The following is a 27268-nucleotide window of genomic DNA, read 5'->3' as shown; positions in this document are numbered from 1 at the left end:
CAACCTTGCTCCCGAGAAGATGCTATAAAAATGCAAGCTGTAGTTCTACACCATTTTAACCTTACATATTACATGGGATATACAGCACAGAAAAAGGCCATTTGGCCCATGTCTCTTGGAAGCCTGATGAATGTTGATGTCACTAATATACATATTTCAGTTAATTTGAGCTTATTCTGTAGATAACTAGTGACACTCAGGCAGCAGCTATTCTGAGAATCATTACCTAAATGATAAAACATTGCCCTACAGTACCACAGGTCTGACTGAGTATTTGACAATTAACACACGTTGATCAAAAATATTATGCAATAGGACTGATTACTGTAATGGACATTCCTCAAGATGTGCATTCCATTTTAAATAAAAGTATTGCAATTAGTGGTCTCACATTTGACTGCAAAATTATACTTTGTTGCCAACAGTCCTGAATGTTATTGCTATTACTTCCATTTTCTATGAAGAAACTAAAGAATCTTTTCGTCTAGGTAGACATGGAATTATCTATTAATATTACTTAATGTGATTAGCACAAAAAAATCACAATTAATTACAGAGGAAAATTCAGTGCTATTCATTTCAAAGTGGTGTCCATGGAATTAGGCAAGATTGCTTCTCGGTGATATATACACAATAGATTGTTAAGTGACATGAGATGGCATTATTTTATACTAAGACACTTTATAGTTTTGGCCTTTGAAAAGACAACTTCCATTATGGCAGCAAAAAGAAAGTAAACAGTAGCTGAGGTCCACAGATGCAAAAAACAATGCACTTAACCAAGAAATTGTACCATATTTACAGCATTTCAAAGACAATTATCACTTTGATCAAATCTAAACATCTGTTTGCCAAATTAACTGGCTGGTATAGCCCAATCCAGTAGCTTATAGGGGTTCAGGTCATTTGAAAATAAATCTAAACTTTTCTCACACCGCAGGCTTTTTAAAAAAATCCTGCACATTGAATGTCAATATATTATGAAATACACAGTAACTAGCCGTAAGAGTTTCAAGACTGTGGGGCTTGGGCCTGAATCCAAGACAATCAGGCCCACAATGTTTGGGGGTGAAAAACCAACATTAAATACTGTACAATGGTTAGGTACGTGGCCAAGAATAAATGCTGTAAACATTGATGCCTGTCAACATTTAAAATAATTACATTTTATATTTTTTCTGAATCCTGGATGAAAACTTCAGCCCAGTATACAGTTTGTTTTAAAAAAATTACATAACCACTGCTAAGAAACAGTGGTTTATGTCTTTCCAATCAGAACGCCGACAAAAACTATTTTAAATGGGTTTCCATCAGCATTATAATTGGAAAACACAAGTCCAAACATGTGTCATTCTTCAATTTTTATTTGGATGTCAAGAAAGCGTAAACTATAGTCATTCAAATATTCAAACTACTGTAACAAAAATGTAATATTACCAGATTAAGGGCACAGTTATGCAAGAGTCCTTTTTCACAAAAGGAATAAATGGTACATAAATCAATGGTTTCTATTTGGATCAACAGAAAATATGGATTTTTTAAAAAACCGACTTTCCATTCATATATAGTTTATAAATCTTGTAGTAGATAATATAAAAGTGAGGATATCCAATGTAAACGTCTAACAACAGATGCAATTTGAAGGTTGGTATTTCCTGTCCAACGGTGATATTTCCAGGATGGGGCAAATGGAAAACTTTTCAGCAAAGCATAAACAACATCTCAATATCTATATTTCGTGGAGTAGTCCTTTGGAGATACCACAAGACCCCTTCCCTTGCGAGCTCCCCTGTAAACTGTCTCAACAATGTCAATCATTTCCTGTTTGTCTTCCATAGGCCAATTAATTTTATTGTTGTTGCCTGTTCCCAAATCAATCATGATGTGCTTGTTTCTGGAAAGAAAGAGGAAAGATTATGCAAGGAAAAAATAAAGCACATAAAAACTTTCTGCTGTTCAAAGTTTTTGACTGAAAAACACTGTTTTGATTATGCAATTTCTTTGAGTTCTCCAAATATTAAAACTTGATCCAAGAGCTCTGACAATCTATTTGTGCGTTTATCATGAGAGTAGTTGAGTTCAGAGACCAAGACAAACCAGACTTGAAACACAAATTGCGATGACTCTGCTGATCATAGTCTAACTGATGCTTAAAGTAATATATTTGAATTTACCACCTCTGGGTAGGGGGAGGACGTAAAAAACAACTAAGGTTCCCTCTCCTCATCACTGTCCAACTAGTTCACTGGAAATGCATGCACGTATGTGGGATGAGAGAACAGGATGGGGTTGGCTGTGATGTCCCCTCCTCTTCCAAGTCTCTCACATGAATAATGGTCACTTGGGTGATGTACTCAAGAGCTCCCAAGATGCACTGCAGGAAATAAGGCTTCTTTGACAGCACCTTCCAAACCAGACAATGTTACCACTTGGAAGGGCAGCAGACGTATGGGTACACCACCACCTGCAAGTTTTCCGTGAAGTCCGCAAAGACACCCACCATCTAACTTGGAACTATATCCCTGTTTCTTCACTGTTGCTGCATCAAAATCCTGGAACTCCCTACCGTGCAACACTGTGGGTGTACCTACACCACAGTGCTCCAGTTTCCTCCCACAGCCAAAGACTTGCAGGTTGATAGGTAAATTGGCCATTGTAAATTGCCCCTAGTGTAGATAGGTGGTAGGAGAATGGTGGGGATGTGGTAGGGAATATGGGATTAATGTAGGATTAGTATAAATGGGTGGCTGTTGGTCGGCACAGACTCGGTGGGCCGAAGGGCCTGTTTCAGTGCTGTATTCTCTCTACGACCCTATGAGCACTAAGGATTGAAATCCTGAGCAGTACAGGCAAAAATGTCACCAAGAAAGTAGAACAAAAAACATTTTTTAATACCTTTTTGCAGTAATTAACCTGTTCAAAAATTGGTAAAAGGGTTTAATCTATTTTAATTCATTCAACAAGTCAGCATTTAAGCATACAAATTTAGCTCTAGTTTTAAAATTCAATCTATTACTCATTAATTGAACTACAGCAATCTATAACTTTAGGTAACAATGCAGTGATGCAACTTAACTGTAAATATAAACTAACTTGGAACCGGATGAAGTCCACATTTATCTCACAGAATGTCTCTGAAGTGAATATGGGACCATGCTGAAGAGAATCAGACACAAGTATGTGTCACTATCACTTCATACAGTATATAATTACAAGTACTGAACCAATACCATATGCTTCCTTAAGACAGAGGATGAAACGTAAAACCAGAGGTCCAGTAATCCTAAACTCCTTGCATCCACACTTAGTAGCTGGCTACAAAGCAGCACTAGCAGAAGCCACAGAACTAGTTCCCAGCCTGCCCTCTACTGGCATTGTTCACAAAGACCAAAATAAAGTGGAATGTAATCAAAAATATATATTTGTTTTGACTATCAGTACATACGTGCATTCACCATACAAATGATATACTAATGGATTTGAAGGGCAGGAGGAGGTTTTTATATCATGTGGTGCAACACTGGAGTTACCTTATAATTTTTAAGGATTGCTAATGACTTATAATGTTTTCCTTTATAACCAACTGAAGTGCCCTTGCCCTTTTAAGGCTGCTTTAGTAGCAATTCCCTAATGTGTATTAGTGTCGAACAGCCCATTTGTAATGCTGAGTGATGTGGGTCCAGAAACCAAAGGCTGTAAAAACAACAGATTAAACATGCTGCAACGCCACCCAGTAGTGAGATTTGGGTACTACAGTGTATAATTTCAATCATACTGGGGGGCAAAAAACACTGGCAAGAAAGTAACCTCATCAGTCATCTCACAGAAACGACAGCAAAAAGAAAAACCACAAAATAGGTGAGAAAATGAATTGGTAGTTTGGACTGTCAGAAGAAACTTGATGAGGTGACACAAACCAGATAGTTTGTTAATGCAAAGATTACCCCGGCTTCTTTTCTCTACCCTCATCTCCAACAATGAGTGTGAGGAGCACGTGACTCCTTTGTCACTAAGATTTAGACCATGCCATCAGCTGCCTCTATCGTGTTCCTCCCTTCCACCAGCCCACCAGGCCAAACTTCCTCTAATGCTCCCCCACCTTAACCCTGAAATCACATCTTTCTCTAGTTTCACTCCGATCTCCTCATGCCTCCTCTGAGCTCATCTTGTCCATGAGACCCACTTCCTGCTCTCTCGATCCTATGCTATTAAACTGCTGACCACTCAACTTCCCCTCATGGTCCCCATGTTAACCGATATTGTAAACGGTTCTCTCTCTTCAGGTATTGTACCTCTCTCCTTTAATCTGCAGTCTTCATCCCTCTCCTCAAAAAAAAAAATCAACCCTTGACTGCCCTTGCATACTACCATCCCATTTCCAACATCCTTTTCCTCTCCAAAGTCCTTGAATGTGTTGTTAGCTCCCAAATCCATTCCCATCTTTCCTGGAACTCCATGTTTGAATCCCTCCAATCAGGTTTCCGCCCCTGCCACAGTACTGAAAAAGCTCTCAACAAAGTCACAAATGACTTATGACTGTGACAAAGGTAAACTTTCCTTCTTCGTCCTTCTTGACCTGTCTGCAGCCTGTAACATGGTTGATCACACCATCCTCCTCCAAAGCCTCTCCGCTGTCATTGAGCTGGGTGGGACTGATCTCGCCTGGTTCCATTCTTACCTAATTAATCATAGCCAGAGAATCACTTGCAATGGCTTCTCTTCATGCTCCCCCAGGGAACTATCCTTGGCCCCCTTCTATTTCTCATCTACATGCTGCAGCTCGCTGATGTCATCTGAAAGCACAACATTAGTTTTCACATCTATGCTGATGACACCCAGCTCTGCCTCACCACTTCTTTCAACTCCTCCACAGTGCTGCATAGTTTTGTCTCGTAGCGAGATAATTTAAAGTCGACTGGATACAGCTGCTTGAAGGAAGATCATTGGCAAACCAGTGGGAGGCATTCAAGAGTGAGATACTATGGGCACAGTGTAGGCATGTCCCCACAAGGATTAAGGCCAAATCTAGAGCCCCATGATTATCTAAAAGCTTACAGGGTAAGTTAAAGCAAAAAAAGAAAGCAATGACCATCATAAATATCTTAATACTTTAGAAAGCCTAGAGGAGTATAGGAAAGTGCAGGGGTGTAGTAAAAGAGGAAATTAGAAAAGCAAAGAGAGGACATGAAAAATTATTGGCAGGTAAAATCAAGGAAAACCTGAAGATGGTTTATCAGTACATTAAGAGCAAGAGGATAACTAAGGAAAGGGTAGGGACCTATTAGAGATGTACAGGGGAACTTATGCTTGGATGCAGACATTGTAGTTAAAGAGGAGGAGCATGAAACGTTAGATATGATAAGCATAATGAGAGAGGAAGTGCTTGAGGGTCTGACATCCCTGAAAGTGGATAAATCGCCAGGACTGGATGGATTGCATCCCAGGTTGTTAAAGGAAGCCAGGGAGGAAATAGCAGATGCGCTGAGGATCATCTTCAAATCCTCACTAGATACAGGTGAGGTACCAGATGATTGTAGGTCTGTGAGCGTTGTACCATTGTTTAAAAAGGGTATGAGGGATAAGCCAGGTAGTTATAGCCAGTCAGTCTGATCTGGGTGGTGGGTAACTTGTTAGAATCTATTCTGAGGGACAGGATAAACTGTTACTTAGAAAGGCACGGATTAATCAGGGATAGTCAGCATGGATTTATTAGGGAAAGGTCATGTCTTATTAACTTGATTTTTTTGAGGAAGTGACAAGGAGGATTGATGAGGGTAGTGCAGTGGATGTGATTTACATGGATTTTAGTGAGGCATTTCCCACATGGCAGACTGGTCAGTAAATTGAAAGCCCATGGGATACAGGGGAAGGTGGCAGGCTGAATCCAGAATTGGTTCACTGACATGAAATAAAGGGTTGTAGTCGATGGTAGTAGTAGTGTTGGGTCCCTTGCTGTTTGTAGTATATATCAATGACTTGGACTTAAAGGTGGATGGCATGATTAGGAAATTTGCTGATGATACAAAAATTGGCCATGTAGTTAATAGTGAGGAGGATAGCTGTGGACTTCAGAATGATATCAATGCTTTGGTTGAGTGGGCAGAAAAGTGACAAATGGAATTCAATCCAGAGAAGTGTGAGGTATTGCATTAGTTTAGTTTAGAGATACAGCACTGAAACAGGCCCTTCGGCCCACCAAGTCTGTGCCGACCAACAACCACCCATTTATACTAATCCTACACTAATTCCATATTCCTACCACATCCCCAACTGTCCCTATATTTCCCTACCACCTACCTATACTAGGGGCAATTTATAATGGGCAATTTACCTATCAACCTGCAAGTCTTTGGCATGTGGGAGGAAACCGGAGCACCCGGAGGAAACCCACGCAGACACAGGGAAAACTTGCAAACTCCACACAGGCAGTACCCAGAATTGAACCCGGGTCGCTGGAGATGTGAGGCTGCGGTGCTAACCACTGCGCCACCCCATTGGGGAGGGCAAATAAAGTGAGGGAATATACAATAAATGGGAGGATATTGAGAGGGGTAGAAGAAGTGGAGATCTTTGAGTGCATGTCCACAGGTCCCTGAAAATGGCAGGACAGGTGGATAGAGTGGTGAAGAACGCATATGATTGCTTTCCTTTATTGGCCGAGATGTAGAGCACAAACTCAGGGATGTGATGCTGGAACTGTATGGAGTGTTGGTTAGGCCACAGCTGGAGTATTGCGTGCAGTTCTGGTCACTACATTACAGAAAGGATATAATTGCTCTGGAGAGAGTACAGAGGAGATTTACAAGAATGTTGACAGGGCTTGAAGGTTGCAGCTACAAGGAAAGATTGGATAGGCCATGGTTGTTTTCCCTGGAACTGAGGAGGCTGAGGGGTGACTTGATTGAGATCTACAAAATTATGAGGAGCCTAGATAGAGTGGACAGGAAGGACCGGTTTCCCCTTGCGGGGAGGTCAGTTATCAGGGGGCACAGATTTAAGGTGATTGGTAGAAGGATTAGAGGGGACATGAGGGGAAGCTTCTTCACCCAGAAGGTGGTGGTGTCTGGAATTCACTGTCAGGAATGGTGGTGGAGGCAGAGACCCTCAATTCTTTTAAAAGATACCTGGACATGTACCTGAGGTGCTTGTAACCTGCATGGCTATGGACCAGGTGCTGGAAGGTGGGATTAGTTTGGGCAGATAGTTTATTCGGCTACGCAGACATGATGGGCTGAATGGCCTCCTTCAGTGCTGTACTTTTTCTATGGTTCTATGGTTGCTAAACTATCAGAATTATGACAGAAACCACACCTGCCAAATGGAAACATATCAAATTTTGTCATATGAAACACTATTTGAATGCTTACTGGACACTGAAAATAACTTGTTTAAAAAGACCACAGAGTAGTGGCTGAAAACATGGCTGCACATTTGCATTCTGAGAGACATTTGCACAGAGAGACAATGGAAGTTCCCTTGGTTTAATTAGCCAGATGGGTTTTGTCAATATTGATGATCAAAAGACATTAAGAGTCATTGTCTGTGGAAAAACCAGCATTCCACCCCCCACTGAGTGTGTCTGGTAAGCTTTGAAGGATCAACAAATCTCGCGGGTGATGCTGTCCCAAACGAAGAGCTAGTCACATGACTAACCTGCTGGCCAAACTGGGAATTGATTGAACTGTACTCACAGTAAGGTTTTGGCAGACTGCATTTTGAAGACCAAAGGGAAGCAAGGTCTCTCTCTCTCACACAAAGTTCCAGGGACCCACAGAATGAACTTAAGCCTCAAGACAGAAGACCCTGCAGTCTTCTGGCACCAGTGAAACAAGTTTGAAAGTGTGCACTGGGCTCCAATGAGAACTGCAAGACTTAACTTCAATCAAAGACTTTACATCCAACCCAAAACCAGTAACTGAATTCCATCTACTACTTCAAACCTTCCCCCTTCAATTCTTTCTCCTCCTCTGTATCTATTCGTATGTTTATCGCCTCTGCATGCTAGCGTGGTTGTGTCACGTATTCTTAGTAGTTTTAACTGAGTTAGAGTTTTAAGGTTAATAAACATACACCTTTCTTGTTTAATCCTGAGAAAACCTATCTGGTTGATTCCTTTACAATTACAATTAGACAGCAGCAAGCAAGGAGTCACTAAGGGGAAGCTAAAGACACTGTTTTATAAGTTAAACCCTGTTACGGCCAAACCAGGAAAAGGCCGTGAAGGGAGCCATAGACCCCCTTCCTCACCTGACCGTAACAGACTGCTTATCTGACATCCAGTACTGGACGAGCAGAAATTTACTCCAATTAAATGTTGGGATGACTGAAGCCATGGTCTTCGGTCCCTGCTCCAAACTCCAACCCCTAGCCACTGACTGCATCAATCTCCTTGGCAAGAGACTGAGATTAAGCCAGTCTGTTTGCAACCTTGGTGTCACATCTGACCTTGAGATCAGCTTCAGACCTCATATTCGTGCCATCACTAACACTGCCTATTTCCACCTCCGTAACATCGCCAACTTTGCCCCCTTTCAGCTCGTCTGCTACTGAAATCCTCATTCAAGCCATCGTTACCTCTAGACTTGACTATTCCAATGCATTCCTGGCTGGTCTCACACATTCTATCCTCTACAAACTTGGCCAGCCAAACTTCTGCTGCCTATGTCTTAACGTGCACCAAGTCCCGTTCCCCCATCACCCCTGTGCTCACTGACGTACGTTGGCTCCCAGTCAAACAATGTCTTTATTTTAAAATTCTTATCCTTGTTTTTAAATCACTCCACGGCCTCACCCCTCCCTATTTCTGCAATCTCCTACAGTCCCATAGACCTCCAAGATACCTGCACTCCTCCAATTCTGGCCTCTTGTGCATCCCTGATTTTAATCGCTCCACCACAGGTGGCCACGCCTTCAGTTGCCTAGGCCCTAAGCTCTGGAATTCCCTCCCGACAACTCTCCATCTTTCCACCTCGCTGTCTTCCTTTGAGAGACTCCTTAAAACCTACCTCTTTGACCAAGCTTTTGGTTATCTGCCTTAATATCTCATTGTGACTTGGTGTCATTTTTGTTTCATAATGACCCTGTAAAGCATTTTGGGATGTTTTATTATGTTAAAGGCACTATATAAATATAATTTATTGTTATTAGTGAGGACACAAATAATTCTTCCTCAGTCAATACTGGTGCTGGACAGTTACCTACTCTCCAACATTTTTTGCGCAAGGACAAGAAGGAGACCTGCTCCCAGCCTTCCTTCAGTAGGACAAGTAATTTATTACAGTACAACATCCTGTGATAAATCACAGCATATTCAGCTAACGCTGCAGTTTCCATGTCAGTTTCTTCCCTTATCACTTTACTCTTAAACCTACATACTTGCAAGTACTGGCATTCTGTTAAGCCCATTTAACATGAAAGGGTATTTCTACCTTTTGTAACAATAGGTCTTAAAGTGAATTGTTTACAATTAGTCTGATTAAGCACTAACCTGAGCTTGCCAACTATAAGTGACCTTACAAAATTAAAATGCTTTCTTTCTCGGGGATTAGCCCCTGAATGGCAAGAAACTTTTCAAAGCTGCTATGGGGTTCCTTTCAGGATTCAGCTCTCAAACTGATGAAAAGAGTGATCCAGATGTCCCTGAAGTTATCTAGCATCCAAGTTGTCAGAGACCAACACGAGTTAGCAATGCAGCAGTACAAGTTGTACATCGATATACTGGAGAAACATATTCAGAAGCAAATAACTCCTACCCAGGGTGAAAGATCGTGAATGTCTTACTGGTCACATGTGTTTAGTGTTTAGAGATACAGCACTGAAACAGGCCCTTCGGCCCACCGAGTCTGTGCCGACCATCAACCACCCATTTATACTAATCCTACACTAATCCCATATGTCTGAAATCTATCAACCAGAAAGCAGCACGATCTGGAGAAAGTGTGTATGTAGAATCAGAGAGAGCAGCTAGCAGTATAGCCAGCAAGACCTCATGTCACTAATGTGTTATTTAGGCTAACTGGAAACAATACAGGTGCCCACTGTAAAACAATTGTTGCAAAAAGGTAGAAACCTTCAGATCCTGTACAGTGAAGGAAATGGAAATGAAAACTCCACTGAAGCGGCAGGGGGTACACAAGTGCCAGGGCTTACAACAGATCTGCAGTATTGAGGAGAGCGAAACTACCCAGTGCACCCAAAACAGCAGTCGTGCCGTAACCACCAATTTCAAATCAGTTCCTACAGTATTAATTTGCAGTTGTCTGCAACTTATTCATACAGTTCAAATATGAAGCAAGCCTGAAAAACTAAAAATGAGTATGGGCAGAAACAACCACACACTCAAAACAGTTAAGTAACTGCTGTGTAAGTTTACTGTCTAGGAGGTCAAAGTGCCTAATGAGCACTTTTTAAGCTCTGCGTGACACTGGAGTTACATCACATAGTATCAAGCTGAGTGGGTGGGAAACTGCTTTCTTTGGGGTTTTCCACCTCCCCTTTAAATTTAGAAATGTCACTGCTCTGCTATACACAAAGCCAAATGGGGAGTTACATTATTGATAACATAGTATTATAGTCATAAAGCAATTTATGAAGAATGCCAGATTTGGAAACGTTTGATGCAGGAAACACTACCATCCATTGCATATTGTAAAACTTAGTTAGATGCTGTCTAATCAATTACCAAAAATACAAAATCTTAAATGTTTTATAAGGGTTATGTATTCTTGTTACATTAGTTATTTAAGAACTGTGATTATGCATACCTGAAGAAAAACATTACTGTGCATGGATCATACAATTCGTACATCTTGTTGAAGTCTGGTACCTCTGTGATATCCACAAGATAAATAACAGCAAAGTTTTTTACCTAAAAAAAAAAGAGCTTTGATTATAGATTTTATATATAAATAAACTTTTATAAGTGTATTTAGAAATTTAAAACTGGGCTAGTTGAGGTCATAAAATGAAAAAATTTATACATGATGTAGGAACTAAAGGGTTAACATCTGCCATGTTTTATCTGTTGGATGAATTTATATAAGTTATGGTCTGATAATACTCACATGAAAAGCTATGTTTTAAATTAGAATGATTTCAAATGATGTTGCGGTTATGCTCGGGAATAGTTATACCTATATAGATTAGAACTAAGTTGTGGACTTTGCGTTTAGAATCATGTTGTTAAATATAAAATGTATATTGGTACACTGTAGCGGGGAGAAGGTGGCAGGACTGACATACGAAGAGAGACTGGGTCGATTAGGTTTGTATTTGCTAGAGTTTAGAAGAATGAGAGGGGATCTCATCGAAACCTACAAAATTCTAATAGGACTGGACAGACTAGATGCTGGAAGGATGTTCCCAAAGCGGGGGAGTCCAGGACCAGGGGTCACAATCTAAGGATAAGGGGTAAGCCATTTTGGATTGAGATGAAGAGGTATTTCTTCACCCAGAGAGTGGTGAACCTGTGGAATTCTCTACCACAGAAGGCAGTTGGGGCCAAATCATTAAATACATTCAAGAAAGAGTTAGATATAATTCTTAGGGCTAAAGGGATCAAGGGATACAGGAAGAAAGCGGGAACAGGGAACTGAGTTTAGACGATCAGCCATGATTGTATTGAATGATGGTGCAGGCTCGAAGGGCCAAATGGCCTACTCCTGCTCCTATTTTCTATGTTTCTATGACAGTGTTTATTTTCACAACCATGCCAAAAGTAGCGTTGCTGTAAGACCAGATGCCCATTCTGCATTTCAAACTAAGACAGATTCAGTCACAGTAAGGGATAGACTAAGTAGGCCACACGAAGGATGATAATGCAAATACAGATATTCAGAGACCATTCAAGACATGAAGTAACAGCAAACATTCCCCATTGTGAGACAATGACTGGGCCATCAAGCTGTCTGCAGAGACAGTATACAGAGGGTAGGGTCATATCTGCTGTAATCTGATTACAATAAATTAATCAAGAAGAGACAACGTACAGATGAGGTTAACCCTGACCAAAGGGTTAAGGTGGACTATAACCTAATATGGAAGGAAGGAACGAACCCTTGGAGGGGGCCATAAATGACAGGTGCTGGGACAACTCGGCTTGCACTGATTCAATAAAACCCAGCTACCATCAACAGAACAACTTAAGAAAGCTACTTACCTGGCAGGGGAGAGACCATGATCAGTGGCCTTTGATCCTGTTCTAGGTATGTTTTGAGTAAAATGGCTGTAACCAATTCCAGAGCTTCAGGCCAGGGAGTGCGTAACATTGTTCGGGTGGGAGTGAAGGATAATTAAGGAGGTGCACCGGTTGACCGTACCTTCTTCATTAAGAAAATCCTTATTGATTGCTGTGAATTCCAAGCTACAGACATCTTCTGCCGCAGGACTTCCCCAGTAGTGGATATTTCGCGTTAGAGGCCTGCTCAGGTCCGGAAAAAAGAACCCGACCGAAGCGTAGCGGGCCCGAGCCCAGCTCAGGTAAGTTTTTTAATTTCAATACTTACCAGCAGAGCACTTACCGTGTGTGTCCAGCCCAACCTGACCTGACTCGACCCGAATTGACCCGAGCCCAAAAGTCGTATCCTGAAGATGGGCCCGATCCGACCCGAACCCAACACAAATCATCGGGTCCGGGTCAGGTAGCAGGCCTCTATTTTGTGTGACGTTCAAGAATGTGGCAGGATGTATCAAGTTCCTGAAGGTGTTCAAGGACAGGGGAAACCAGGCGCCGCTGTCAATCCTCACAGTGGAGCCACTCTCCATGCTGCCGTGCAACGCAACCGGGTGGTGACAATCCACCTCTACAACCCCCATGTTCCTGTCGTGGATGGACTCAATTTCCTCACCAAGTATGTCGAGGGGGCTGGCAACAGTATTGATGTCAAGGACCCCTTTGGGATTTGGACCAGCAAGCGTCAGGTCAAGGTGACCCTGAAGGTTGATGCCAACTGAGCCATCATCCACCCCCCACTCCAGCTTCGCTATCGGGTGAAGTCGAGGCTTCTTGGTCTATGCAGGGCAACCCAGAGTTTGTCGTATCTGTGGCAAATCTGGTTATATGGCAGCCAACTGCAGCAGAGTCGTCTGCAAGAACTGCAAGAAGGAAGGCCATCCGACCAAGGACTGTAAACGGAGTAAGTGCTGCAAGCTATGTGGTGGGACAGGCCACCTGCGCCAAACGCTGCCTCAGCTATGCCCAGGCAGCAAGGTCCAAGGAAAGGCTGGGAGAAGGAACGATGATTGCGTCTGGTGCTGGAAGGGGAGACAAGCAATCCTCCCCACAGTGAGGAAAGTCTAAGAAGGAGAAGAAAGGGGAGACAGCTGCAACCAGCGACCCAACACCTACCCCGTGCCCAGAAACTCCTCCTCTACAGACAGAACCAGTGGAGGATGAGGCAGCAGATGGACAAACTGGTCAGTGGTAAGTGGTTAAAAAGGGAAACCACAAAGAAGAAGCCTCCAAAAAAGGAACAGGTTATGACCCAAACCAATGGCAAGAAGAGACTACCATCTGAGACAGACTACGGCAGCTCCTCCTCATTGGACGAGGAAGGGCCGGAAAGATGGCACCCGCAAAAGGAGCTGGAAGAGCACTGGAAGCTGTGACGGGCCCAGCGAGCCCTAACCTCAAAGCGCCGAACCCAGCAAGATGCCCAGCGCACCTCAGCTCCGGGAGACCAAGAACAGCGAAGCATCTGTTGCACTCCAGCTCCAGGAAGCCTGGAGCAGTGATGTCCTCGCGGAGGGACAGAGGGGAAAGACACCACCAGCAGAAGACAGCCCAAGTCTTGGTGTCTACAAGACCCTCCCAATGTCATCCCAGTGGAACAAAACCCCCATGAATAACCAGGAGGGGATTCTGAGCCCAATGAATGTGAAACAGCTTGTGTACTCTATGAATATGCAGGAAAGTACCCAAGGACTTTGACTAGCAAGGACACCTGGTGGGGTAAGCAACACCCAACTTTAAAATGGGTATAAAGATTGCTTCGATTAACGTGCGTAGCGTTAAATCTACTAGGCGATGTGTTTTGACCTTGGACTACCTCGCCAAGGTCAAAGCAGATTTGCTGTTTCTGCAGGAATGTGGAATCCCACACCGCAGCAGTTACAGGCAATGGTCGCGATGGTGGTCCCACAGGCAATTGATCTGGTCAGGGGGAAATGATTCCCGTTCCTACGGCCTGGGTGTTCTGCTGCGGGGAGGCAACTTCTTCATTTCCAAAGTTAAGGAGATGGTGGGCGGTCGCCATCTCGTAGCAGATGTAATGCACAACAATGCTCCGCTCCGGTTAATCAACATGTACACCCTGGTTCAATGCAACCAGCGACTGACCGTCCTCCAGCAGCCCCCACGGCTGCTGGCGACATCCAGGCTGGTCATCCTTCAACTGAATCATTGTTGCAGCTGGATGATCTGGCAGTGACGAAAGCAAACTGGACGCTACATCCAGATTCCTAATGGAAACAGTAAAAGATGTCAAGCAAACCTGCAAACGCAGCGCAGCGTAGATGCACCTGGTCAAGATCGGACGGGTCTGCCCGTTTCAGGATTGACTTCTTGTTTGTGTCCTGTGCTTTCACGGTCAGATCCACCAACGTCAAGCCTGGTCTTCTCTGACCACTGCCTCTTATTGGCCAACTGTCACTTACAGGATGACCAGCGTGTTGGCAGCGGGACATAGAAGCTGAATGTTACACTGCTAACCCCAGAGAACACTGAGGAACTCAAAAGGGATTACAATGCTGGAGAACCGTGAAACCCCTCTTTGAGTCTCCGGTGCACTGGTGGGAAGCGATCAAGGCGAACATGAAGAGGTTCTTTATCGTCATAGGTGTTGAGAGAGCAAGAGAGACAGACGGAAATGTCCCGACTCCAGCAAAGAATGCAAAATCTTCTCCGGCTGCAGTCGAGGTCAAGGAAGATCTCGAAGAGGTCAAGAGCCAGCTGGCCTCACTCTTTGCCATGGAGGCCTCCAAGATCATCTTCCGGTCCAGAGGCCACTCTGTTGAGCAGGATGAGATGTGCTCGCATTTCTTCTTCCAAAAAGGTACAGAGAGAGAGCTCTGTGATCAGCAGCCTGAAGGAAGGGGATGGCTCGGTAAAGTCTTCACAGTCTGACATAATAAGGATTAGCAAATCCTTTTATGCTGGGCTGTATGACAGGAAGCCTATGGACAGCACGGCCTCCTAGTCCTTCCTGTCATCTATCATGGAGGTCTTAGATGACAGCACGCGGGAGAATCTGGACAAACCACTAACTCTGGATGAGCTGACAAAGGCCTTCAGATTCTTCGAGACTAGTAAAACTCCCGGACGCGACAACTTACCGGTTGAGCTGTATTCAGCTCTGTGGGACTGGATCAGCCCAGACCTGCTGGGAGTGTACGAGAGCATGCTTCTGGCCGGCAGCATGTCAGAATCCATGAGGAAAGGCATCATCACCCTCAGCTACAAGTGGAAAGGGGGAGAGGGCGGAAATCAGAAATTGGCAGCCCATCTCACTGCTTAATGTAGACTACAAGATTCTGCCCAAAGTTATTGCCAGTCGGGTCAAGTCTGCCCCAGAGTTGGTGATTGACCCTGACCAGACCTGTACCAGATCTCTGATAGTCTTGCGCGACTCAGGAATATGATTGCCTATGTACAAGACAGGGGGGTGGACAGCTGCCTCATCTGCTTGGACCAGGAGAAGGCTTTTGACAAGATATCGCACACAGACATGATGGACGTGCTCTCCAAAATGGGGTTTGGGGAGGAAATCTGCAATTGGATCCAACTGCTCTACACAAACACCAGTAGTGCAGTTTCAATCAATGGGTGGGAATCAGAAAGTTTCCCGATCAAATCTGGAGACAGACAGGGCTGTCCTCTCTCTCTTGTCTTGTTTGTTTGCTGTATCGAACCTTTTGCTGAGTCCATTAGGAAGGATGCAGGCATAAGAGGGGTGACAATCCCAGGCAGCGGAGGCACTCAGGTCAAAGCCTCCCTGTACATGGACGATGTCGCTATCTTCTGTTCGGAACCACTGTCCGTTCACAGACTCATGAGCATCTGCGACCAGTTTGAACTGGTCTCGGGAGCCAAGGTAAATTGCAGCAAGAGTGAGGCCATGTTCTTTGGGAACTGAGCCGACCAATCCCTTGTCCCCTTCACCGTCAGGTCAGACTATCTGAAGGTGCTAAGGAGATGGCTCGGAAGGGCCGGGGTATGCCATGGTAAACCATAAACTGAGCATGTGGGAGCAGCGTTCTCTCACCACTGTGGATAAGAACCTGGTCATCAGGTGCGAGGCGATGACGTTGTTGCTGTATGTGGCGCAGGTCTGTCCCATACCCCACTCCTGTGCTGTGGTGGTTACCCGAGCCATTTTCTGCCCTATCTGGAGATGCAAAATGGACCGGGTCCGGAGGGATACGATGTTCAAACCTCTGGATAAAGGTAGAAAAAACGAACCCAACATTGCCCTCATCCTGATAACCACCTTCGTGTGCGGCTGTATCAAGCTGTGTGGAGAACCCCAGTATGCAAACACCAAGTGCCACTATGCGCTGAGGTTCTATCTGTCCCCGATGTTGCGAAGGATGGCTCTGGCCACATTGCCGTGGAATGCTCAATCCAGTGGGACCATGCCGTACCACTTGTCCTTTGTGGAAACTGTTGTGCAGAGAAACACCTTTGACCACCGATCCATCAGGCAGTGGTCTGCATGGAATGTCAAGGCCCTACGGGAAAAGGAGATGGTGGATCCTGTGGGATGGTTCCCCGAGCAGACTGCCAAAGCTTGACTGGTGGTGAGAAGGGCCCTCCCAGTCAGCTCCTTCCTGCACACCTGGAATCTCACCGCCTCCGCAAGCTGCCCTCGAGGTGGCTGTGGTGGGGAAGAGACTGTTGCCCACCTCCTTCTGGAATGTGCCTTTGCAAAGCAGATGTGGAAAGAGATGCAGTGGTTTTTGTCGAAGTTCATCCCAAGCAGCTCTGTAGCACAGGAGTCTGTGCTCTACGGGCTGTTCCCAGGGACGCACACCGAGATAAGCATCAACTGCTGCTGGAGGACCATCAATTCGGTGAAAGACACTCTTTGGTCTGCCCGAAACCTGCTGGTCTTCCAACGCAAAGAGTTGTCCACGACTGAGTGTTGCAGACTGGCACATGCCAAGGTCCAGGACTATGTGCTGAGGGATGCACTAAAGCTGTGGGCAGCTGCCGCAAAGGCTCAATAGGGAAAGACCAGTGTGTAAGATCCTCCCTCCATAGTGAACTAAGGGGCTGGACCCATGGGAAACCCTTCGGGCTGTATACACCAAATATGGATTTGCTGTAAAATGTACATGGCGTGTAAAATGGAATGGAAGGGTTGTGAGGCAACTCACTCCTGTATTGAAGGAAACGGATTTCCTTTGCACTTTCTGGAATGTCAACTTGGTGCTTTTTTGAACTGTTTTGTAATTTATTTATTTATTTATTTATTTTTTTTTACAGATTTTAATGAATAAAGTATATTTTGGGGGGAAGAAACCTTAAGAAAGAAGACGGCACCACAGCAGCTCGGAAGGCAAGGACCGAGGACACCCTATATCTTGCTGAATAACTACTGCCGTTGGTCAAGTATTGCTTGTACATTCTTGCTGTACTTAATAAACTCTCTATCTTGATTAAGAAGCCAGAGTTTGTACCTTGTGGGCCAAAAGCTAGTCAACGACCCACCTAAACACACAAAAATCTTACAATGTGTGGAGTTTATAAAGGAGCTATAAACAACACATATATTGGGAATCATGGTATATCAGAACTTATTAAAAAAGAGACCTATGTATTTACACACACAATATTGTATTTTACATTCTCTAATAGTTATTTAAGTTTCTATATCTTTAAAAGTCATGCAATATTGCAATTGAAAGTGATAGCTTGATACTGCTTTTAACAAACTCGTGTTCAATGGGAGTTAACGGTGATAAGAATTGGAGCATTCATGCTCAGGGCCACTCCACTATGAGCTAGAACAAGTGGAAAACAGCGGAGACTACAGCATTTTCCTGCTGAGTTGAGAGAAAAATGAGAGTTGTAAAGTACTATTGAAGGTGCACTGCCCTTCGGCTGATTAAGGGGGAGCACTGATAGAGGTTTGCATGTAGACAGCTTGCCTCCCCACTCAGTGAATCCAGGCACAGTGAAGAGTTGGATAAAAGCCTTACCTTGAAAAAAAAATAATTAAAAAATAAAGTACTATCAAACAGTGCGTATGACAAAGAACCTACAGATTTCAGACATTATACTTTAACTGAATATATCTTTGCTAAAACTTGCTGCACTCAGATATTTTCAAAGGCTTACTTACCTTTTCAGCAATGCTATACAACACCTCATCCATCTTCATACATGTTGGATCCCAGTCATGACCAAAGCGAATGACGACGACACGGTCCTCCTCCGACAGAATGGCCTGGTCCACTTGCCAGCCATTATGGAGATGCGGTAACATGTACGACATCTTGGTAAAGAGTTGTATAACTTCTAATACCTGTTATTACTATAAACAAATAAAGGAGTAAAATTACCGCTGAACCAGAAAAAAGAAATTTTACCTGTGAAAAAAGGCTCTGTGCCAATAGAACTATAGACAGTCTAAAGAAATCAATTCTGAAGACACAGTCAGACTCATGTAAACAAATAATAGCAGGGAATAGCTGCTATTGCTGGTAGTCAAGTAATTAACAATTTGTATTTATATAGCGTCTTTAATATAGAAAAACATACCAAGGTGCTTCACAAGAGCGTTATAAAGCAAACTTTGACAACAAGCCACAAAAGAAGATATTAGGGAAGATAACCAAGAGCTTGGCCAAAGAGGTAGGTTTTCAGGAGTGTCTTGACGAAGGAAAGTGAGGTAGAGAATCAGAGAGGTGTAGGAGGGGAATGCCAGAGCTTACAGCCTTGACAGCAGAAGGCACAGCCACCAGTGGTGCAGTGATTTAAAATCAGGGATGCTCAAGTGGCCAAAATTAGAGATTTTCAGATGCTCGCAGGGTTGTAGGACTGCTGGAGATTAGAGAGATGGGGAGGGGAGGCAAAGCCACAGAGGGATTTGTAAATACGGATTAACACTCCAACACTACCAATTGAAAATACTGTACAGAATTTCACCCCTCATTGTTCTTGTCTTATACTTGTCAATTTGGTTGGAATTGTACCGCAGCAATTTTTAACAAACTTAATTCACTGAAGGGCTGAATGGAAGCACAATATATTCTAATTTAAGCAAAAAGGGAACAGAAACAACTTAAGTATTAATTTTTAAAAGGTAAGTAACGGATCCCGTATGGCATTGTACGCAAGCAGTCTTGGGTCACGATCATGCAAAAGCAGAAAGTTTAAAAAAAGGAAATATCTATGTGCAAGGTTTGTGATCTCTATGCAATTTTTCAAATACTTCATTTCAACCTCAAAGTTCTTTGATTTGAGATCTGAAGCTAAATGCAAGCTGAGCACTGACAAGGTTACTGGTAAGCGTCACTTGATAGCACTTTTGACAACTCTTTTCATCACTTTGCTAATGGTTGAGAGTTGGTGATAGGGCAGCAATTGGTTGGGTTGGATTTGTCTTGCCTTTTGTGGACAAAACATACATAGGACATTTTCCACATTGCTGGATGGATGCCAGTATAGTGGCTGTACAGGAACAGCTTAGCTGGGGGTACAGCTAATTCCCCAGCACAGGTCTCCAGCACTACAGCTGGGATGTTGTCGTGGCCCATAGCCTTTCTTAATGGTACGTGGAATGAATCAAATTGGCTTAAGACTCACAGTTATACAGGGCTTTGGTGAGACTACATCTGGAGTATTGTGTGCAGTTTTGGTCTCCTTATTTGAGGAAGGATGTTCTTGCCTTGGAGGGAATGCAAAGATGATTTACTGAGCTGATTCTTGGGATGGCAGGATTGACATATGAGGAGAAATTGGGTCGACTAGGCCTATATTCACTAGAGTTTAGAAGAATGAGAGGGGATCTCAGAGAAACCTATAAAATTCTAACAGGACTAGACAGGCTAGATACAGGGAGGATGTTCCCAATGGCTGGGCAGTCCAGAACCAGGGGTCACAGTCTCAGGAAACGGGGTATGCCATTTAGAACTGAGATGAGGAGAAATTTCCTCACTCAGAGGGTGATGAACCTGTGGAATTCTCTACCACAGAAGGCTGTGGAGGCCAAGTCATTAAATATATTCAAAAAGGAGATAGATATATTTCTTAATGCCAAAGGGATCAAGTGATATGGGGAGAAAGCGGGAACAGGGTACTGAATTAGACAATCAGCCATGATCTTTTTTCGATGACGAAGCAGGCCCAAAGGGCCGAATGGCCTACTCCTGCTCCTGTGTTCTATGTTTCTATCTGTGATGCCGGAAACCTCAAAGATCAATGATCATGCACCCATCACTTCTGGTTGCAAAAGTTTCAGCCTTGTCTTTTCCCTCCATTGTTGAGAATGGGGATGTTTTTGGAATTCCACTGAATACAAAACCTATCTTACATATCCATTTTCATTCCTTGCCAACCTCCACTAAACTCCCTGTCCTCAGAATATCAACTTCAATACCCTCATCTTCAATTCCCTTCTTGTTCTCTCACCTTTCAATCTCTGGCAGAAGTGATGTCCCAGTACACACCTTCTGTTCCTCTAACTCTTAAGCCTGCTGTGTATCGCCCTTTTTCCCACTCAACCAAGTGACAAGAGCATTCAATCACCACACCCCTGCAATCTCAAATATCCTTCCTGAACTCTTTCACCTAGTTACCCCTCTCCTTACCGTCAAAAGATTCTTCATAAGAAAACATTTCTCTAATTATGCCTTCAATCACTTCAACTTTGCTAATCCTAGTTTATTTATTTATTATTTATTTAGAGATACAGCACTGAAACAGGCCCTTCGTCCCACCGAGTCTGTGCCGACCATCAACCACCCATTCATACTAATCCTACATTAATCCCATATTCCTACCACATCCCCACCTTCCCTCAATTCCCCTACCACCTACTGATACTAGGGGCAATTTTTAATGGCCAATTTACCTATCAACCTGCATGTCTTTGGCTGTGGGAGGAAACCGGAGCACCCGGAGGAAACCCACGCGGTCACAGGGAGAACTTGCAAACGCCACACAGGCAGTACCCAGAATTGAACCCGGGTCGCTGGAGCTGTGAGGCTGCGGTGCTAACCACTGCGCCACCATGCCGCCCTGTTTATTGTCCATAGTTCCTTTTGTGAAGCAGCTTGAAACCTTTGTGAAAGACATGATATAAAAGAAAAAACTTACATTTATATAAGCACTTTTCATGACCTCATGACATTCCAAAGCACTTCACAGCCAATTAAGTACTTTCGAAGTACAGTTCCTGAAAAACATAGCAGCCAATTTGTGCAAAGAGATAAATGACCAGGTAATCTGATTTAGATGTTGGTTGAGGGATAAATGCTGATCAGGACAGCAAGAGAACTCCTCTGCTCTTCAAATAGTGCCATGTGTTATTTTACATGACAGGACTCCGTTTAATATTTCATGAAAAAGACAGCACCTCTGACAGTGTAGCACCCCCTCAATACTGCACTCAACTGCACTAAACGGGCGGCATAGTGGCGCAGCGGTTAGCACTGCAGCCTCACAGCTCCAGGAACCCGGGTTCGATTCCGGGTACTGCCTGTGTGGAGTTTGCAAGTTCTCCCTGTGTCTGCGTGGGTTTTCTCCGGGTGCTCCGGTTTCCTCCCACAAGCCAAAAGACTTGCAGGTTGATAGGTAAATTGGCCATTATAAATTGTCACTAGTATAGTTAGGTGGTAGGGAAATATAGGGACAGGTGGGGATGTTTGGTAGGAATGTGGGATTAGTGCAGGATTAGTATAATTGGGTGGTTGATGTTCGGCACAGACTCGGTGGGCCGAAGGGCCTGTTTCAGTGCTGTATCTCTAATCTAATCTAATCTGTCGACCTGGATTATACGTCCAAGTCTTTATGGAGTGGGACTTGAACCCAGGACCTTCTGACCCAGAAGCCAGTGTTATCACTGAGCCACTGTCGCACACAGCCCACCGCAGCAGTCACTCCAGCTGCCGGGCGCACTCTTCCAGAGTTCTGTCCACACCAGGGTGCCCCTGGAGAAGGAGCACCTGGCATCTGTCAGTACACGTGAGGCTCTCCACAACTGGTGGGCACCAGAGACTGGAGTGCACAGTTGACACGGGTGATAACACTAACTTGATAAAAAGCTTCTTGTGTGTTTTATAGCTCCCTTTCCTATTAATTGTGCCCCTCTTAAAAAGGGGGAATCGCTTTTGTTTGATGACACTGGGGGTTGTTGCTGCGTCTTCATAATCTCAAACACTAACACTGAGCCAACCTTGAAGCATAAAAAGTGCTGCTCGAGATCTCAGTGCCCCCAATCTCTGTTTAAACTCGTGTTTTGTTGAGAATATCGTCTGCAGTTCAAACCATGCTGATTCCAGTAACAGGTCGATAAAGAGAGGAGGAAATTCTTAACTAACCAACCAGTGAGGCAATTTAAAATAAAAAAAATTGTGCGGCTGTGTGAAATGTTTTAGGGACCTGGTTTGAATGACACTGGGGGTTGGGGGATGGTCAGTGCCAGAGAGCGGTTACTATGCTGCAAAAACATCACAGTAAAGAGAGAGACTGCTGGAAATACTCAGATAAAGAGGAGTTAGCGTCTGCCGGGCTTACCTCCGCCCTCTCGCACAGGGACTCCCGGGGCCACGCCGTCCCGGATGCTCCTCTCCACACACCGAGCAGCGCTGCCGTTCCCGGGGCCCCGGCAACCAAAATGGCGGCCGGGCAGGCAGGGGCGCATGCGCGGGATCCGGCGGCCGGGCAGGCAGGGGCGCATGCGCGGGATCCTGCAGCCGGGGAGATCTCGCGATGCCTGACTGAGGCCCTGAGCTGAAAGGGGGCGGGGGGAAACAGTCCCTGAAATAAAAGCAAAATACCGCGGATGCTGGAAATCTGAAATATAAACTGACCCGAAACGTTAACTCTGCTTCTCTTTCCACAGATGCTGCCAGACCTGCTGAGTGGTTCCAGCATTTCTTGTTTTTATTATTGGAAACAGCCCCTTGCCCCTCAACCCCCTCACACACCCTTCTTCAGGGCACCTTTCACCCAATGAAACACCTTTTGAAGTGTACTCACTGTTGTTATGCAGGAAGCGAGGCAGCCAGTTTGCGTGTGGCAAGCAGCGATGCGACCTAGACCCAATAATCTGTTCTTGTGATGTTGATTGAGGGATAAATATTGTCTGGGACATCGGGGAGAACGGACCACCATCCCCTCCAACCCCACCCTGGCTCTTCTAAATAGTGCCAAGAAATATTTTATATCCAACCGAGAGGGCAGATGGGGGCCTCGGTCTAACGTCTCCTCCGAAAGATGGCACCTCCAACTGTGCAGCACTGCCTCAGTACGGGACTGGGGTGTCAGCCGAGATTTGGTGCTCGAGGAGAATCCTAGAAATTTGCAGCATGCAAGGAGGCCATTTGGCCCATCATGTCCCACACCAGCTGACAAGGAGCCATCCATGCAGCTTAATCCCACTTTCTAGCTCTTGGTCCGTAGCTTTGCAAGGCTCTGGAGTGGAAATCTAAATCATAATCTTCTGACTCAGAGGCAAGAATGCTACCAATGGCTCACAATGTGCAGGTTCTGGGAACAGAAAGTTCTGGAAATGGGTGAGCCATAGACAATGTGAATAAACAGCGATTTAAAAAAAAACTTTTTTGTTACTATGTGACGGAAACCACACCGGCCAAATGAAAACATATTAATTTTGTCATATGGAACACTACTTGAACTTTTTACTGGACATTGAACATAACTTGTTTAAAAAGACCACAGAGCTGAATGGCTGAAAACATGGTTGCACATTTGCATTCCGAGAGACAGTTGCATAGAGAGACAATGGGAGTGCTCCCTGATTCAATTAGCAAGATGGGTTTTGTCAATAGTGATGATCAAAGGACATTGAGAGCCACTGACTTTGTAAGAGACAAACCTCCACCACCGCACCCCCACCCCCACTGAGTGTGACTGGAGAACTTTTGAAATTAACAATCCTCCCCAGACGATGCTGTTTCAAACAAAGAGCTGGTCACATGATTTTTTACTTGATCTGTTTGTAGCTACCTTACATTTCTATATGCTTGTTACGGACTCACCCCAAAGAGGAAACACCCTATTGAACCCTTTCCTAATTTTCAACCACATGATCAGGTCCTCTCTTGTCTTTTCGAGAGACAAGAGCCAACACTGCTCAATGTTTCCTGAAAACTGCATCCTCTGATAATTCTGACATGCACTAGCACCATGGACCAAATTGCCACATGCTGTGCTGTATAATTCCATAATTCTATCAATTCTGGTATCATCCTTCTCTGCACTTCTTCCACTGCTTCGATATCCTTTTTACCGTATGGGATCTTGAACTGCACACAGAACGCCATGTGGTTAACCATAGTTTTATATAAATTTAACATCACCTCCCTGCTTTTGCATTCTGTTTCTCTAGAACTAAACCCAAGTGCTTTGCACTCTTTTGTGGCCTTATGTTACTACTTTTAACGATTTATGTATCTGTATTTCCAGATCTTTTTGCCTTACAAAGAGTAAGTAACATCCTTATTCCTCCTATCAAAAGGAACCACATTGCTCTTTGCTATATTGAATTTCATTTTCCATATGTTTGGTCACTCTGCAAGCCTGTTTATGACATGTATGCACTGGTACGCTCAAGGCCTTCTGCGACTGGTGGGCACTGCAGGACGTTCATTGTATAATCAATCAAAGTGATGAAGGACTGATTTGGGTCACATTAAGCTTCTATTAGTATGTTTGGAGCTCAGATTATTTTTAGTGATGCCCTCCTAAAGGGAGCACTTGTGGCACTGATTTCTATCCAGTGACACTGGGGTTCCCAGTGCCACCTCAAATGGTCCAACTGAAATATCAAGTCTTTTATAGCTTCCTTTTATGTGCAATCCTCCACATTATTAGCTAGAGCTCCCAATTTTGCATCATCTTCAAATTTAGACATATTTTCACAGAAGTTTTGTGAATAAATTCAAATATTCTGTTCAGTCTGTCAGGATTGAGCCGGAAGCTTAGTGATAAATTGAAAATAAAATGAGTGATAACTCAGTAACCAGTACAGCACAGCAGACAGATTTTAGTTAATTACTACCTTGCCATTTTTTTATTTAATCACTCTTTCCCTCCACCCTACTGCAGACTTCCCCCTTCCATTACAAGAACACAAAAACATAAGAAATAGGAGTAGACCATATGGCCCATCAAGCCTGCTCCGCCATTCAATACGATCATGGTTGATCTTGGGCTTCAATTTCACTTTCCTGCCCGCTTCCCATATTCCTTGATTCCCTGTGAGATCAAAAGTCTATCTATCCCAGTCTTAAATGTATTCAATGATGAAGCATCCACAACCCTCTGGGGTAGAGAATAGAGATTCACAACCTTTGAGTGTAGTAATTTCTCCTCATCTCAGTCCTGAATGATTGGCCCCTTATCCTGAGACTGTGTCCCCATGTTCTAGATTCCCCAACCAGTGGAAACAATCTCTCAGCTTCTACCCTATCAAGCCCTTTCAGAATCTCGCATGTCTCAATTAGATCACCTCTCATTCTTCTAAATTCCAGAGAATACAGGCCCAATTTACTCAGCCTCCCATTATAGGACAACCCCCTCATCCCTGGGATGAATGCAAGAATTATTTTCAGCTTTTGTATGTTTTGAAACTACTTGGGAAAAACTATCCTATGATCAGTTAATGAACTGATAATTATACCTGTAAAAAAATTTAAAAGTTAAGTCTGCAGAAAAAATGCAGCACGATTTTTGTTTAAGTGAATATCTGGACAAGGGCAAAGGTAAGAAATATTAAATTCCTTGATAGGTTCATGTTTTCCTTTCAAAGTCGCTTGTTTTGTCAGTGGAATAGCATTTGAAAAGTGCAGTTACATTGCCCCTGTATTACTGCTTTCACACTTTTTAAGCAGTTAACAAGCTGCTTAACTGCTTTACATGAAGATCATTATGAATCAGCCTTTGTGATGTGCAAAAGTGAAGTGCTTGGAAATCCCACATTACTGACTGTGGAGATCCTCAGAGATAGTAGCATGGAGACTGATGGACTGATGAATGAATTTCCACAAATGACAAGCAATGCTCCAATTTTCACATCAGAAATAAGGGCAAATAATTGAAGCGAATAGAATAGATGCATTTAAGGGGAATTTAGGTAAGTACATAAGGGAGAATGGAACAGAAGGATATCCAGTTAGGGTTAGATGAAGTGGGTGGGTGGAGGTTTGTGTGGGGGATAAATACTGTGTTACGACTGAGGCGGGAGGAATGCACTATTTATTCTCGTCCCACTTCTCCACAGGTCACAATATATTATTTTAAATTTTTCCCACTTATCGATACAGTCAATCATATACTCTATTTTTCCCAGAATAGAACACACTAACCAGGTTTCTTTAATGAACAACAAAATGATCAGTTTATTATAAAACAAGTCTTAGCCAGTAATGAAGTAAAACATAAACACACAGATCGAAATTTTAAATTCCCTTCACCCTCACACACGCACGCACACACACACACACACCAGTTAACTGAAAAAATAAAAGGGATTTTTATAAATCCAGAGCTCTGTTACAGACAAAAAAGCTTGGGCAGATTACTTGCTCATTTTTGAAGAAAACAGCGCATGAGATATGTTGTTCCAAAACTGGGATATGGTCTAACTTCTGAGTTCACATAAAACAGCTCTTTTCAGGTGGCATTGAAAAGTAATTTAGCAGGCGTTCTTCACAGACAGGAAATGAGATGACAGTGAACTTCTCAGAGTCCTTCAGAGATGCTGGAAAGCGAGCTGGGTTGTGGTCTTCTCTCCTTTATACGCTTCTTCAGCAGGCTTGACCTTGTCAGCCGCTCACTCCAGAAGGTAAAACACACATGGATCCACAACCAAAAAGCTTTTGAATTTTCTGCCCATCCCAGGTGCCCTCTGCTGCTACTGAGCTTGTCCAATCAAGAGACACTTGTCACTTTTCTGCCCCTGTTACCAGGGTTTCTTTTCTAGCTTTAACTTGAGTCATATGACAACCAGTAACATTGTTGCCAATCTGGTTCCTTCAGTGTCCTCTTGATGGCTCTCTTTCTAAAAAAAATCTGGTCCAA

At 43.8% G+C, this 27268-nt stretch overlaps 1 protein-coding gene across 3 annotated transcripts; it reads right to left on the bottom strand.

The window, feature by feature from the left end:
• Positions 1-661: 661 nt before the first annotated feature.
• On the bottom strand, positions 662-22846 carry txnl4a (thioredoxin-like 4A). 3 transcript variants are annotated; one of them, XM_068032459.1, is made up of 6 exons: positions 22739-22846; positions 21320-21398; positions 19808-19889; positions 18342-18533; positions 10764-10867; positions 662-1894 (listed from the first exon to the last, which is right to left on the bottom strand). In XM_068032459.1, exons 4-6 carry the CDS (start codon positions 18492-18494, stop codon positions 1723-1725), a joined length of 429 nt encoding a protein of 142 aa, XP_067888560.1. In that variant the 5' UTR covers positions 18495-18533; positions 19808-19889; positions 21320-21398; positions 22739-22846; the 3' UTR covers positions 662-1722. The 3 variants fall into 3 exon arrangements, with proteins under 3 accessions (XP_067888560.1, XP_067888559.1, XP_067888561.1); XM_068032458.1 differs by lacking the exon at positions 19808-19889; XM_068032460.1 differs by lacking the exons at positions 19808-19889; positions 21320-21398.
• Positions 22847-27268: the final 4422 nt, after the last annotated feature.

This window comes from Heterodontus francisci, chromosome 5, assembly GCF_036365525.1.
Source record: "Heterodontus francisci isolate sHetFra1 chromosome 5, sHetFra1.hap1, whole genome shotgun sequence".
Taxonomy (NCBI): Eukaryota; Metazoa; Chordata; class Chondrichthyes; order Heterodontiformes; family Heterodontidae; genus Heterodontus; species Heterodontus francisci.
Note: the sequence above shows the minus strand (reverse complement) of the source record. Positions and strands in the feature narration are given on the sequence as shown.

Bases quoted from the DNA above. Each gene is read 5' to 3' on its own strand.
- txnl4a (XM_068032459.1), bottom strand. From the start codon at position 18,494: ATGTCGTACATGTTACCGCATCTCCATAATGGCTGGCAAGTGGACCAG. The intron at 10,868-18,341 runs GTAAGTAAGCCT...TTTTTTTTTTAG, and splicing joins TGTATAGCATTGCTGAAAAG to GTAAAAAACTTTGCTGTTAT. The intron at 1,895-10,763 runs GTATGCATAATC...CTTTCTTTCCAG, and splicing joins ACAGTAATGTTTTTCTTCAG to AAACAAGCACATCATGATTG.